At 38.0% G+C, this 14,734-nt stretch overlaps 1 protein-coding gene across 1 annotated transcript; it reads left to right on the forward strand.

Annotated features, from left to right (window-relative positions):
* Positions 1-4,907: 4,907 nt before the first annotated feature.
* LOC143533496 (uncharacterized) lies at positions 4,908-6,243 on the forward strand (the record flags this gene model as incomplete). Its single annotated transcript, XM_077028259.1, has 2 exons — positions 4,908-5,055; positions 5,373-6,243. Coding segments are annotated over 2 exons (876 nt in total), but the record flags the coding sequence as incomplete, so codon positions are not given.
* Positions 6,244-14,734: the final 8,491 nt, after the last annotated feature.

The raw sequence follows: 14,734 nt of genomic DNA on the forward strand, positions 1-14,734 counted from the left end.
AATTAATAGTTTTTAGACAAACGTGTAATAGGTTGTCAATTTTTATTAAAAATAGGTTTAAAGTGAGATAAAATGATCATGTAAACAAACTTCTAGTATTCTAAAAACTTGAAGGGAGCAAATAAAACTATAAAATTGACGGAATAGGAAAAGTTTAAAGAGGTTAAAAAATTTGTAAGCTTATATTTATGTGTTTTGCCTATATGTTTATATATTTGTTCATATATAATTATATATAAAATTAATTAAAAATATTCGAGCCGAACCGAACAGAGCAGACCTTTGCTCGTTGCTTGGCTCGTTTGCAAACCGAACCGAGCAGAGCGGCTCGTTTACAATCGAGCGAAAAAATGAGCGAGCATTTTCTGAGCGAGCGGCGAGCGGTTTGGACAGCTCTACTCTCAAGTCTCAACTCTCAACGGGGAAGCGGCCCACTTATTTAAATTTTCTTTTTTCCTTTTTGCAATTTTGTTCAGATAAAACGTAAATTTAATCTTAAAGTTGATAGACTCTTTAAGCTCTTAAGTAGGCTAGTTAGATAATAGAGCACAATGTCACGGAGTTATTTTCTTGACTCACGTGCAGCCTTAGAACTCGGTCTAAGTAAGCCTAAAGGGTCGGACTTTGGTGTTTTGCAGCGGAAGACTTAGAAAGAAACGTTGTTTCGTGTAGACACGAAGGATTGGTTCTTGTATTCGAACAAGAGAATGTTTCTCGTAGTACTTGAACTTAAGTATACAAGAAGGATGTTTATATTGCTGGAACAAGTTTACAAGGCTTTAAAGTGTTACAAGTTTCTGGGTGATCTCAAATGAGACACCATTCAACCTATTTATACTAGTTCCATGATCTAGAGATTTCTACTTGAAGAGGTATGCACCCGCCTTAACATCGAGCGGGGCGGGTCAACCCACAAGATATAGACAAGAGGCTTGAAATCAGGATGTCATGAAGATACAAAGCCAAAACCTATGCGCGTGGCGCATATCACATATGCTCACGCGTATCACATATGCTCACGCGTATCACATATGCTCACGCGTATCACATATGCTCACGCATCATATATGCTCACGTATATCATATCTGCGCGTGGCGCATCTGCGTGTGGCGCATATCACATATGCTCACGCATCATATATGCTCACGCATATCACATCTGCGCGTGGCGCATCTGCGCGTGGCGCATATCACATATGCTCACGCATATTACATATGCTTGCGCATATCACATCTGCGCATGAAACATCTGCGCGTGAGAATAAAGAGAAGACCTCGCGCATCCCCAGGATAGGCGCATATCACACATGCACATAATCAACCACGTCCTTATCCAAATCAGGATAAGGACAACCATGATTGTGCTCATCAGACAACCTTCCAGAAGGTATCCTTTAAGGAATAAAGAATATGCTGATGTTGACAGCTGCCAATGAAGGGTGGACAACTCAGCAAAACCCATGTGCTACCACGTGATTGCACATGGGTCAGGTGAAATACCTTGGTCAGAGAATAATCAATGAAAAAGCACCAGGTGTCCTAAGGACACGTGGCGCGAAGCAATAGGAGGAGGCCAAAAAGGCCCTAATTGGGTCTGAGCCCAATCATTGGAAACCCTAATACTATAAATACCACACCACCTCCACAAGGGGAGGTAAGCAAGAAAATACATTCTAAGTCCTTACTCACTTTCAGATTATTATTATCTTCTCCTACAATATCTTATTCTCACACCGGAGGGTTACCCCAAAGAGGACCCCTCTGTCCCTTTCTGAGGGGTAAGTTCACGGTGCTGCTCGTTTTGTAGGTGGAAGAATTCATATTCCGGAAAACCATCGGTGATATAGCACACTCATACCCGAGGGAAGTTGATCGTATACTAGTAAGTCGATCCACGTTTCTTCACTACTTCTAGGTTTTTCTACACAAAATATCTAGGTTATGATCCAGATTTTTCCATCAGCATTCATGATCCTTCATGGCTGCTCTAGAGAGCTCTTTGGCAGCCCAAAATATCCAGGTTTTCTAGACCTTTCAAGGTCTAGAAGGGTCTTGCACAAGACCTGAATTCTCCAGCATGTTTGCTGTGTTTTTCCAGCATGTTGATGATGTTTCCGGACCCTTCCGGAGCTGTTGAATCAGCCCCATTCTTGGCTGTGCATTCAGCCCTTTTCCAGCAGCTTTCAAGACGTTTCAAGGCTGAGTTCCGGTGTCTTGAATATGCAGGGCTGATCCAGGGAGTTCGGGGCTGTTCCGGAGTCTTCCGGGCAGCCCTAGATCGTTCCAAACGGTTCCGGAATGATCCGGATGTCGAGAAAAATGATGGGTAATTTGAAGGTGCGTGACATCGCACAAGGTAGAAACACTTTGGTGCGCAAATTTGGCTAGGAGTTTAGTTACATGTATCATGTATGATTTCATCACTCAAAATTTCCTTTACATTGAGATTTCTTCTTAATAAAACGGGTGAATAACTTATCGAAATAATTTATGTATCTACTTACGTATATAGTTTCTAGTTTGTCATTATAAAAAGTTAATATTACATTTGAAACATTGAGTTTTTATATCAAATTCTTAGAGTAGTATTCTTGCTTCCACTTTGCGTCTACAGTCATTCGTCAGTTATAAATAACTGATTGGTCCAATCGGGAACGGCTCAACCCATCTCCAACTAGCTTACCTAGTCCAGTTTTAACAAAGCTGATTTCTTCTTCGTGGTTATGAATTATGATCGATCCTAAATAATTTACTTAAAAATACGTTTAATTAGTAATTAATTGGATACTATAAACTCATTACCACCCACCTTAAAGCCTTTGCATGAAGCAACCGCGTGTGGTGTGAACACCAAACAAACCACTTGACACATCAATTTTGGCCTACGCAACAATGAACCGGTCCAGAAGTTTTGACCAAGTCGTTGCTAATTCAATAATATTACTATTTTTGTCTTGTGGGCTTGCAAACAAACAAAAAACAAGTTGTCGTTAAGTCTTTGAGATCTGAAGCTATATATGCGCTGGTTAATACTTAATAGGTTGCTTGTTGCAACACTCAAACGCACCTTGTGCTAATATATATGTCACAACTCCATGAATGCAGGCTCAAGCAAACGTTTTCAAATCTAGACCACCATGTCCACCTGTTTTCTAATATTGTCAATGAGATGGACAAATTAACTAGATGATTAAACACAAAAATTAAACCTTAGGAAAGATTAATTAACTTACAAATGGCTATAGTTTTTTATTTGTTTGGAGTTACGAGGCCCATTTTATGGAGTGTCGCGCCTTAACAAGCTGGATGTCTGACCTTCGAACCCGTATTACTTCACCTGGAGCCACCCTAACAGGATTTTGACTTTTATTTAATTACGTTTCATTCATAAAACGCGCAACTCATTGATCGAGTAGTGTAATGTCATTTTTAATTCGTTGATTTTAAATTTCAAGATATAATGTTCCTATCAACTTATGTGATTGATATAGTTATGTTCAGGTATTCGAAAACAATATTGCGTTCCTCTAAAAACTTATGTTTATTTTCCATGTTTGTGTTTCGTTTCAAATGGAAATTAGAAAAGGCACATAAAACTTTAGTTATAAACATGCATTATCTTAAAAATGGAATAGAGATATGATGAGATGATGATCAACATTAATAGAATGAATATGAAATGGGAGAAAAACATGAGTTGTATGGGTATAAATTAAATGGAGGTTGGATCATAAATCTTACGTGTTTTGATCAATAAAATAGGCTTTCAAAGACGTGACTAGTTTTGCTGTCTTTGATACTTCATGACTTCATGTCATGCTACTATTTACATATTTACCATATTTGCTATGTTACAACATTGTGAACAGGATCATTGTGCTATTCAACATCCCCGAAAGTTCGAATGTTGAAACGAGCTTGAGGCTAAACTTTATATACCAAGCTTAAGCCTGCGAGCTAAATATTTTAATACTTGTTTTAATACTTGTTAAACTTCATAAATGATTATATTTCTAAAAAATATAATAACTTTGATTTATAATAATAGACTTAATTAAGGAGGGGATTTATAAAAAAATCCTAAATAATGCACATTAATATTACCATATACAAGGTAGTTGATGTAAATACTAAATATTATGCTCTATGTTATAATTATACATAGAAGTATGTATATATTTATAAATAAAATAACTAGTATATAATATACGAGTCTAGTTTGAGCTTAAAAACTTCTTATACATGAATTCAGCACGAGTCTTAATTTGCTGTAAAACGTTAAACGAGTCGAACTCGAACTTTAAACTCGTTTGCACCCCTAATTTAACTTGGGAAAATTTTAATATTTTAAAACTTTGTAAATTAAATATATTAATGAGTAATATATTAGTTATTTTATAGATTTTAACATGAATCACGGTCAATGATCCATTTTGTGAAACTAACTTATTTATTAATCAACACATTAATTAAAGAGCTTAACTAATTAATTAACCATCATGTGAAATTATTATTCATAATATTACAAGAAGAATTAAATGAGAAATTGGAATAACATTATAATTTATAGCTTTCTTGCCTGCATGATCGCCGAACTCCACGACCGATCTCTCTATAAATGGTTTCAGCTTCTTGTCACAAAGCCATCATTTCATCTTCACATAATATCCTTCACACTTATAATTAACACACAACCATTAATAATAATATACATTCATCATGGGGACGAAGTCATTCCTTTTGGTGACTACTTTCCTTCTCATTTTCGTCTCCATTCACCCCACCATTGTCCGGTCTGCCGATGACAAGAAGAAGAATCCAGCACCTGTGCCCGCGCCTAAGCCTAAGCCTGTTGTGGACGATACGACTAACTACGATGTCTTGGACCCTGAACCTGAAACCGGACACAACGGGCGTTTTGTAAGTCGAAAGGAGCTTGTAACTATAACGTGCTTACTTGTCCGGCCGAGTGCCCGGAGAGGAAGCCCAAGAAGAACAGGATGCAGAAAGGGTGTTTCATCCATTGTGGTAGCAAGTGTGAAGCTACATGCAAATGTAAGACTAAATGCATGCATATATATCTTTCTTATTAACAAGGCTCGAACAAGCTGAAATGTTGAGCTCGAGCTAGATCATTTGTTATTAAATTTTTATAATTTGTGGTTTTCACATATACTATAATATTTTTTTAAATGGAAAATAATATTTTTAGCGTAAGGGTAATGCAGATTTATTAACTATAAACCATTTATAATTTACATATACTAAAATTTGAGTGACAACTTTTATATACTAGAAATCTTGGGTTTAATTTAAACGAGCCAAATGAGCTTTTTGAACAGCCCTACTAACCAAGTTCTAAATTTTAACAGGGAGAAGAGCAAAATGCAACGGGTATGGTGCACTATGCTACGATCCAAGGTTCATCGGTGGCGATGGAGTTATGTTCTACTTCCATGGTGGTAAAGGGCGTAGTTTCGCACTAGTGTCCGACACCAACTTGCAAATTAATGCCCTCTTTATCGGGAACCGCCCTGATGGTCGGGAGCGTGACTACACATGGGTCCAATCGGTCGCAGTCATGTTCGACACGCACACCCTGACCGTCTCAGCTAAAAAGGTAGCACGGTGGGACGACCAGGTTGATGTGCTTCTCGTGAAATGGGACGGTCAGGAAGTGACTGTCCCATTACAGGGTGACGCAGAATGGAAAACCGACACTGGAATAAGAGAAGTGTTGGTTGAGAGGACCGACGACACCAACTCAGTTAAAGTTATCGTCGCTGGGTTGGTAGAGATTGATATGAAGGCGGTCCCCGTGACTAAAGAGGACAATCTAGCTCATAACTACCAGTTACCGTCAAATGACGCATTTGCCCATTTCGAGACACAGTTCAAGTTCTCGAATCTTTCAGACAATGTTGAGGGTATTTTGGGGAAAACTTATCAGCCCGGGTATGTGAGTCCGGTGAAGCAAGGTGTGGCCATGCCGATTATGGGTGGGGAAGACAAGTATGAGGTTCCACGTTTAAACTCGGCTGCTTGCAACGCGTGCATGTTTAAGAAGAAACCAACTACCGGCGGTTCGGCCGATGTTTGATGTTTTGGTTGTTGATTAATAATATGTTACGAGTACAATTGTTTGAATTGCAAGTATATGCAACTGTTGTATAATTTGTTGGTGTCAATAAAAGTATTTGTCAATAATACTAAATAATAAAGGTTTCTAATTATGTATATGGTTGTTTAATGTTTATCAAGAATACATTCATTTCTTATTACATCTTCCATCCTAATAATGTTTCATTTGATATTGATAGTTCTTGAGTACATGGATGATTCAAGGAGTAACAACATATCAAGCTTCTTTTCAATTTTGCAAGATAATAATGTGCATAATTTGTTTATGTGGATATGTATAATATATAAAGGGGATATGAATGGCTTTAAAAGGTGAAAAAAGGTTGTAGAGTAGAGAGTTACTATTACCATTCGTTCTCTTTAACGCCCTTCGGGTCGAAAGAAGAAGATTGGTGACGGGTGGTCCATTGGACAACCCTGAAGTGATTTAAGACCGTTAATAATCATGCGTTTAATTGGTTTATCTTGTTGAATTAGATGACTATGTTTACTCGTATAATTGTAGGTAGAAGAAGATAGAAAATGGAATTATGAGAACGTGGGCGAAAACGGTAAAGAAAACGGAGTTGAAACGAGAAAGATACGAAGAAAACAAGAAAATGAGAAAGAGCTCCACCGTGGGCCACGGTCCGGACCGTGGGCCAAGGTCCAACTGATCAAAAACGACAGTTTACACCGTACCGTGGCATTCTGGAGACCGTGGAGACCACCGTGGGCCACGGTGGGAACCGTGGGCCACGGTGCGGAGCTGTAACTGCCGAATTCTTTTTGTTTATTACTCGTATTTTGGCTGGCTTTTCATTATCTTTGATCCCAAAACACCCTAGGGGCGAATTTGTGAGAGCAAGAACAAGATTTTGGTGATTGTAATCATTCGTTTGGGTTTGTGATTCGTATGATTACCCTAATTGAAGTGATGATAAATCAAACTATGTGTGGCTAGTACTCTTTATTGTTCTCTCCCGAATTGTAAGGTTTCTAATTGGATATTTGTTAATCATTTATGTTATTGGTGAGATAGTATTGTAATCATATGATTATTGTGCTATGGTGATTGTGTGTTTGTTTTGTAATTGTTAGTATGTTATAATTCGTGTTCTTGACTATCCGTTCTTGGTGCCATAGGCAATCGAGATATAGCAGAAGAGAATTAGGGTTAACAATAATACTAAACTGATTTTTGAGTGACAACCTTGCGTTTTTGTAATCCAAGTACTTAGTCCTCTCTTATCACATCCAAACGCATTTTCACGAACTATAATTGTGTAGTTCATCTCACAAGTAAACATTAACTTTATCAACTTCGGAAACCTGAAATCGGGAGAGAGCATTGTTTCTTATATTGTTTAAAACTTGTTTATTGTTTTAGTTATTTTTGTTAATCAAAAATCAAACAACCAAATCATTGAATTTACATTTTGCACTTAGATTAATTTAGATTAATTTTATAGCTACTCAGTAACGCATTTTCCACAAACTCCCTGTGTTCGATACCCACTTACTGCTATCTATTTAGTTGTATTTGGTTTAATTTTGAGTGAGTCTTCGACCTCACGTCAAATTTTGGCGCCGTTGCCGGGGAGTAGTGCGCAACGTGTGTCAGCTTTAGTAGTTTTTGTTTGTTATTTTCGGGTTTACGCTGGTTGTGTTAGTGTGCAGGTACCTACAGGTGTATGCATACTAAAAGCTCTAACAGGTCATCACCGCTAGTTATTGATCCCGAGATTGACAAAACACTTCGAAGAAACCGAGTCTTACTTAGGGAGAATAAGCTTCTTGGTTCTCCAACCGCATCAAACAACATGGATTCACCAGTTCCCACTTCGGGTCAAACAATCCCGACTACACCTCCACCAAATCCACCTCCACCGATTACTACTAATATACCTACAGCATCAAGTGAACTCCAACCACCACCCACAACCGAACCCATAGCTGCTCAATACACCTACTCAACATCATCCACATTGCCACCTATTACCAATCTTTTTCCTAACTTTGGTGCGTCATCATCATCTCAACAATATCAACAACCACCCTTTCAACAATCACAATCAAGCTACCAATATGTCACACCCCGACCAAAGGCGGCGGAACATGTCGGGGTGCAACGTGATTGGACAAATACACAAGACACTAATTAGAGTGACAATATTTAATTAACTCATTTTATTTCAACAAATCAATAAACAACACATTTCGTCCACACAAACAAATTGAATACAAGTAACATTTATATTGTTCATTTTACTAATACCCTAATGGTCTTGGTAACGTTTTTTGGTCAAGTCCTCGAGTCAAAAAAAGTCAAACCTGTAACATTTCATAAAATAAAGTTTGTCAACACAAAGGTTGGTGAGCAATTAATAAGTTTGAGCATATAAATATAGTAATAAGAAGCCACAACACTTGTATACAAAACAATGAATAAAAGCACTAGAGTTGGATAAATTGACAATTGCTAAACATATTAGCACCACCTAGCTATCTAGGATTTTATGACAATTGCTAAACATATTAGCACCACCTAACTATCTAGGATTTTATGACAATTGCTAAACACATTAGCACCACCTAGCTATCTAGGATTTTATGACAATTGCTAAACACATTAGCACCACCTAGCTATTCTAGGATTTTATAGTTATCGTTAATTGCATTACGTTAACGACACCTTGCCATGAGGGGCTGCCAAATGGTATAGGATTTATAGTTCCACCATCCAAAAGCGATAAACGCATAAGCATATAAGCATGTAAGCATAGGATACCAAATCAAGCAATTATTCAGGTAAAGTATACAATCACGTTTGTGGGTTTAAAGATTCAAGTAATTAAAGCATTTAGTTTAATAAGTATGACATGTCACCCCAAAACGGAAGATGGAAAACGGGGTATGAAAGTACTCACCTCGATTGATGAACCGATAAACAAAATAGACACATAAATGAAGCTCGAACGGTAAACTAACATATCCAACTTGAAACGATAAACACCTTAGCTAAAATAAATAACGTAATATATATTAATGAACTTGAAACCGTAAAATAAAATATATAAATGGGACGGTTCGGTAGTAAATCGGATTATCGGTTAATTTGTTAATGATTAGGGACTCGTACTTAAATGATAATTAATATGAAAATAATATTATTTTATTTGGCCTTTTAATAACTAAACCAATATTAAATATAAACAAGACGGGTTTTAAATCAAGGTTCGGTTTTTATAGAAATGAATTGATAATAAAGTTTATAATAATATTATTAATGATAAGATAGTAATGATAATAATAATGCTAAAAGATATGTTTGGATATATATATATATATATATAAGATAATGATGTTAATAATAATAACAATAATTATTTATAATAATACTAATATAGTATAATAATTATAACAATAATTATTATTAATAATACTAATAATAATAGTTATAGAATAGAAATCTTGGTATTAATTATAATGATGTTGATAAAAATGATAATAACAATAATAAATAATATTGATAGTAAATAATGATATCATACCCGATGTTGGCTCGATTTCTAAACGAGTTCATAAAATAGATATAATAATATTATTGTTAATAATAAATGATAAAAATATGATTTTACTAAATAATAATAATATGATCTTTATTAATAATAATACCAAAAAAACCGATCTAGGATGAGTAGAACCTGAGACCTCTAATTTAATAAACGTACCAACCAAACCGAACCAAAATAATTAAACCCAAGAACTTATTATATCCATTCTCCGAGTGTTCATCTTTTACCCAATTCATACCAACAACGCAAACCCGATTCGTTTCAAAGTATTTGACCAAAAAACATAACCGATACTACCAAGCTAATTATTAACAATCTAATTCCGACAAATCGACATAAGAAAATTAATAATAACAAAACCCGAATTGAATTATACCTATTAGTCGTTCACGGGTCGAAACTGCCAGAGAGAGAGAGAGAGACGGCTGAGAGAGAGAGAGAGAGCCGAACAGAGAGAGTGAGGAGACGAGAGAGATAGCGAGATAGAGAGAGAGAGAGAAGAGAGTGGCGGAGCACCGACGGTACACGGCGGCCGGATCTTCGGTCGCCGGAAAAACGACAGAGAAGGGGAAAACGGGGTGGCCGACGTCGGGTTGGGTTACAGGGAGGCGGAGAGTGGTGGTGTGCGGTGAGAGGTGGTGGTGGTGGCCGGAATCGGCATCGCCGGAAAAACGAGCCGTCAGGGGGCGGCGGTCGGAAATCCAGAGAAGAAGAAAGGAGGTGCGGCTGTGCTGGAGGTGGTGGTGTCGGGTTACGGGGGAGATGATGGCTGGAATCGGGGTCGCCGGAGCTCGCCGGTCGCCGGAAAACGGCGCCGGACATGCGAGAAAAGAGGAGAGGTCGGCTGTGTGTATTGTGAATTAGGTTTAGGTATTTTAAGTTTTATATATATATACATATTTACAGAAACACCCCCTTAATTTTCAATCAATGTTTAAAACGAGTTTAAAGGTTCTAAAAGCTTATAACAACTTAACGAAAATTAGTTTGAAACACTTATTTTTTTCTTGACTACTCTATAATATGACAAACATCGATTTATTGGTGATCGAAATATATAATATAATATTGTATAATAAATAAATAAAGTTCTAAAAAAAATGTTGAGTCGGGTTCACGTAATAAAAGTTTACAAAACGAAAACAACTCAAGACTTGAATTTGACGGATGTCACACAATACCAACCCCAATCTTTCATGCAACATTCAAGATCACAAGGTGATGGATATGGATATGGGTTTGACAGTGAATTCGAGGGGTATGAAGTGGAAGGTTACTACACGGGAGGTGATGGAAGTCAAAGGGTAAATCCGGGAAATTTGGCCTATAGTCAATGGCAACATCCGGAATCGGTGCAAGGGTTTAATAGACAACCACCACCGGTTGTTCAACAACAACAACAACAACAACAACCAGTGGTTGTCCAACAAAACGTGCAACCACCGATTCAACAACAAGCTCAACAACAACCACCGGTTGTTGTTCATCAACAGGTTCAACCGCCACCGATTGTTCAACAACCACAAGGGTAACCTCAAGATCCACAATTTCAACAAATACCCCAACCACAGTTTCAACAACAATTTGTGCAGCCAAGACCCGTTTATAGACCAATGGGTCAACCAAGAGTACCAATGGGGGTACCAAGAAGGCACGCAAGAGAGATGGCTATGGGGATTGAAGCCCACTTCCGACCCATAATTACTAATAATCCGTCTCCGTTGGTTATTCCTCTCAATAATCAAGGGAGGACATTTGAAGTAAGAACCAATTCCCTTCAAAGTCTCCCGAAGTATAAAGGTCTAGCAACGGAGGAACCTTACTTCCATTTGGAGGCATATGACTCCATTTTCAACACAATTGGGGGTCAAGGTTTTACATCAGATGAGGTAAAGTTGGTTTTATTTCAGTTTTCATTGGAAGACAAGGCAAAGAGATGGTTTTACACTTTGCCTTCCGCATCTATTTATACTTGGGCCGAGATGCAACAAAGATTTTTGGAAGAATTCTATATGGCCCAAAAGACCAATGATGCGAGAAGAAGTTTAAGAACTTTCCAACAAGAATCGGGGGAAATGTTTCATGAAGCATTTGAGAGATTTAACATGATGATTAAAAATTGTCCTCATCACGGTATTGCTTTATGGGAATTGTTGATTGCGTTTCATGAGGGTTTGAGTATGGAGGATGAACGGGATTTGAGGTCGATCACGAATAGCACATTTGGTACCAATTATGAACAAGATGATTGGGCATATTTGGAACAAATGGCGGTTACTTCAAAGAAAAAAGCCCAAACCGGACGAAGGGCAAGATCGGCGGTTGGTAGACCGCAAGTGCAAGCCGTGGAAGAAGGAAATGTACAAACCACTAATCAAGTAATCGATGTTTGTACAAATTGCAATGAGTTGGGTCAAGCACCGGTGGAAGAGGTGAATGCACTTCAAGGGGGAGGTGGTAGAAATTACAACATGAACTCCAACACCTACCACCCCGGATAAAGAAATCACCCGAATTTTCGTTATGGAAACCCGGCCACTCAATCTAACCCAAATTTTCAAGGAAATCAAGGCAATTATGTCCCTCACCAACAATATAATAACCAAGGTAATTATCATGGCGGGAACAATCAAGGGTTGCAAGGTCAATGGGGTGGTGGTCAAAGTGGTCAAAGCGGGTCAACGGGTCAAAGTTCATCGAGTGGAAATGAGGTTATGGACATGTTGAAGTTGACGCAACAAGACATGCAACGAAGAAATCAACTTGATGAGGTTAGAATGCAAAAGGATGAAGTAAGAGATAAAGCCATCCAATCGTTGACCACACAAATGAGTCAATTCTCAACTGAAGTATCCGAGTTGAAGAAGAATAAAGGTCAATTGCCAAGCGACACAAAGGTAAATCCTTCTCATAACTCTTCTCGTAATGTTTCTATTAATCACGTTAGTGTTTTAAGAAGTGGTAAAGAATATAAAAAAGATTTATCACCGGGTGTGGTTGATGGGGAAGTTGAGGATATTATGGGTAATGAAGGTGATGATGAAATAGTAACAAATAAACCCACTAAACATGTCACTTTTGAAAAACCGTTACAAAATCCAGGTCAAACTTCAAATTTAAACTATAAAAATAAGGAAGTAGAATCAATGGTGGTTCCATTTCCCTCGGCTTTACTTGACCCGGGTAAGAAAAACATCATTTCAAGAAGGGGTCCTCAAAAAGAAGAGATGTGGGAAGTTTTTAAACAAGTAAAGGTAAATTTACCTCTACTTGAGGCAATTAAGAAAGTACCCGCATATGCAAAATTTTTGAAATAATTGTGCACTCAAAAGAGGCAACAAAAAGTGCCTCTACGAGTGGATTTAACTGAGCGGGTAAGTGCGGTTTTAAAAGGAGATCTTCCTCCTAAGCTTCAAGATCCGGGAACGCCCTTAATTAACATTCAAGTAGGCGATTTTCAAATGTCTAAGGCGTTACTAGATCTTGGGGCTGGAGTAAGTATTCTTCCGGGGGGTTTATACGACCAATATGATTTTGGTCCTTTAAAACGAGTTGAGACAACGGTTGTGTTAGCCGATTTGTCTCATAAACTCCCCCGAGGAATTGTGCGGGACGTGATAGTAAAAGTTGAAGAACTTTACTATTCGGTTGACTTTTTAGTCTTAGACTACTCATCGGTGGATTCAACCCAACAACAAAATGTTATATTGGGTCGACCGTTTTTAAACACCGCTCATGCTATTATTGACTGTCGATCTGGCACGGTTGATATGGTGTTTGGAAATAGGAAAATGAGATTAAATGTGTTCACTAACGGATCTAATGCTTTATGTGGTGATGAGTGTTTCATGGCAGATATTGTTGACATGTGCGAACCGCATGATTACGAGGAAGATGCTTTGGAAGCATGTGTTTGTGATTTTTCTGAACAGGTACATATTTGTGCATTGAGGATGGAAGAGAAAAATCAAGACGTGTTGGCGGTAAAAGAAGGACGACCACCATGGACTCATCAAATTGAAAGTCTGCCAACTGTGATCGATTCGGGTACAAAACCTTCATTGGAAAGCCCACCGAAATTGGAATTGAAGGATTTGCCAAGCCACTTGAAGTATACGTTTTTGGGGGATAATGACACATTACCAGTCATTATTACATCTGATTTAGAAGAGGCCCAAGAACAAGAATTATTGAAGGTGATGAAGGCGAATAAAGCGGCCATAGGTTGGACAATTGCCGATTTAAAAGACATTAGTCCATCTATAGTTATGCACAAAATCATCACCAATGAGGAGGCAAAACCAACCCGAGAGACTCAAAGAAGGTTGAATCCTAATTTGAGAGAAGTTGTGAAGAAAGAGGTAATAAAGTGGTTGGATGCGGGAATCATCTATCCTATCTCGGATAGCGCATGGGTAAGTCCTACACAGGTGGTACCGAAAAAAGCAGGTATACAGGTAATTAAAGATGAAAGCGGTGAACAAATCGCTACCCGACCGGTCACCGGGTGGCGAGTTTGCATTGATTATCGTAAATTAAATGCCGCTACATCTAAATACCATTTTCCATTACCTTTTATTGACCAAATTATTGAAAAATTATCGGGTCAAAAATATTACTGTTGTTTGGATGGGTACTCGGGTTATAATCAAATTGCTATCCACCCGGATGACCAACACAAGACCACCTTCACCTGTCCGTATGGCACTTTTGCTTTTCAGCGAATGCCATTCGGATTGTGTAATGCCCCGGCCACATTCCAACGGTGTATGATGAGCATTTTTTCGGATATGGTTGGGGATTCACTCAAGGTATTTATGGATGACTTTTCCATTTTTGGTCCAACTTATGAAACTTGTCTCAGTGAATTAGAAAAAGTTTTAAAAAGATGTGTTGAGACAAATTTGGTTCTAAGTTAGGAGAAAAGTCACTTCATGGTGCAAGAGGGTTTCGTGTTGGGTCACGTGATTTCGGAAAGGGGAATGGAAGTGAATAAGGCAAAAGTCCGGGTAATATCATCTTTACCATCACCTAAA

The sequence above is a fragment of the Bidens hawaiensis genome, unplaced genomic scaffold, assembly GCF_021521415.1.
Source record: "Bidens hawaiensis isolate Kalapana, Puna unplaced genomic scaffold, B.hawaiensis_p1.1 tig00009774_1, whole genome shotgun sequence".
NCBI lineage: Eukaryota > Viridiplantae > Streptophyta > Magnoliopsida > Asterales > Asteraceae > Bidens > Bidens hawaiensis.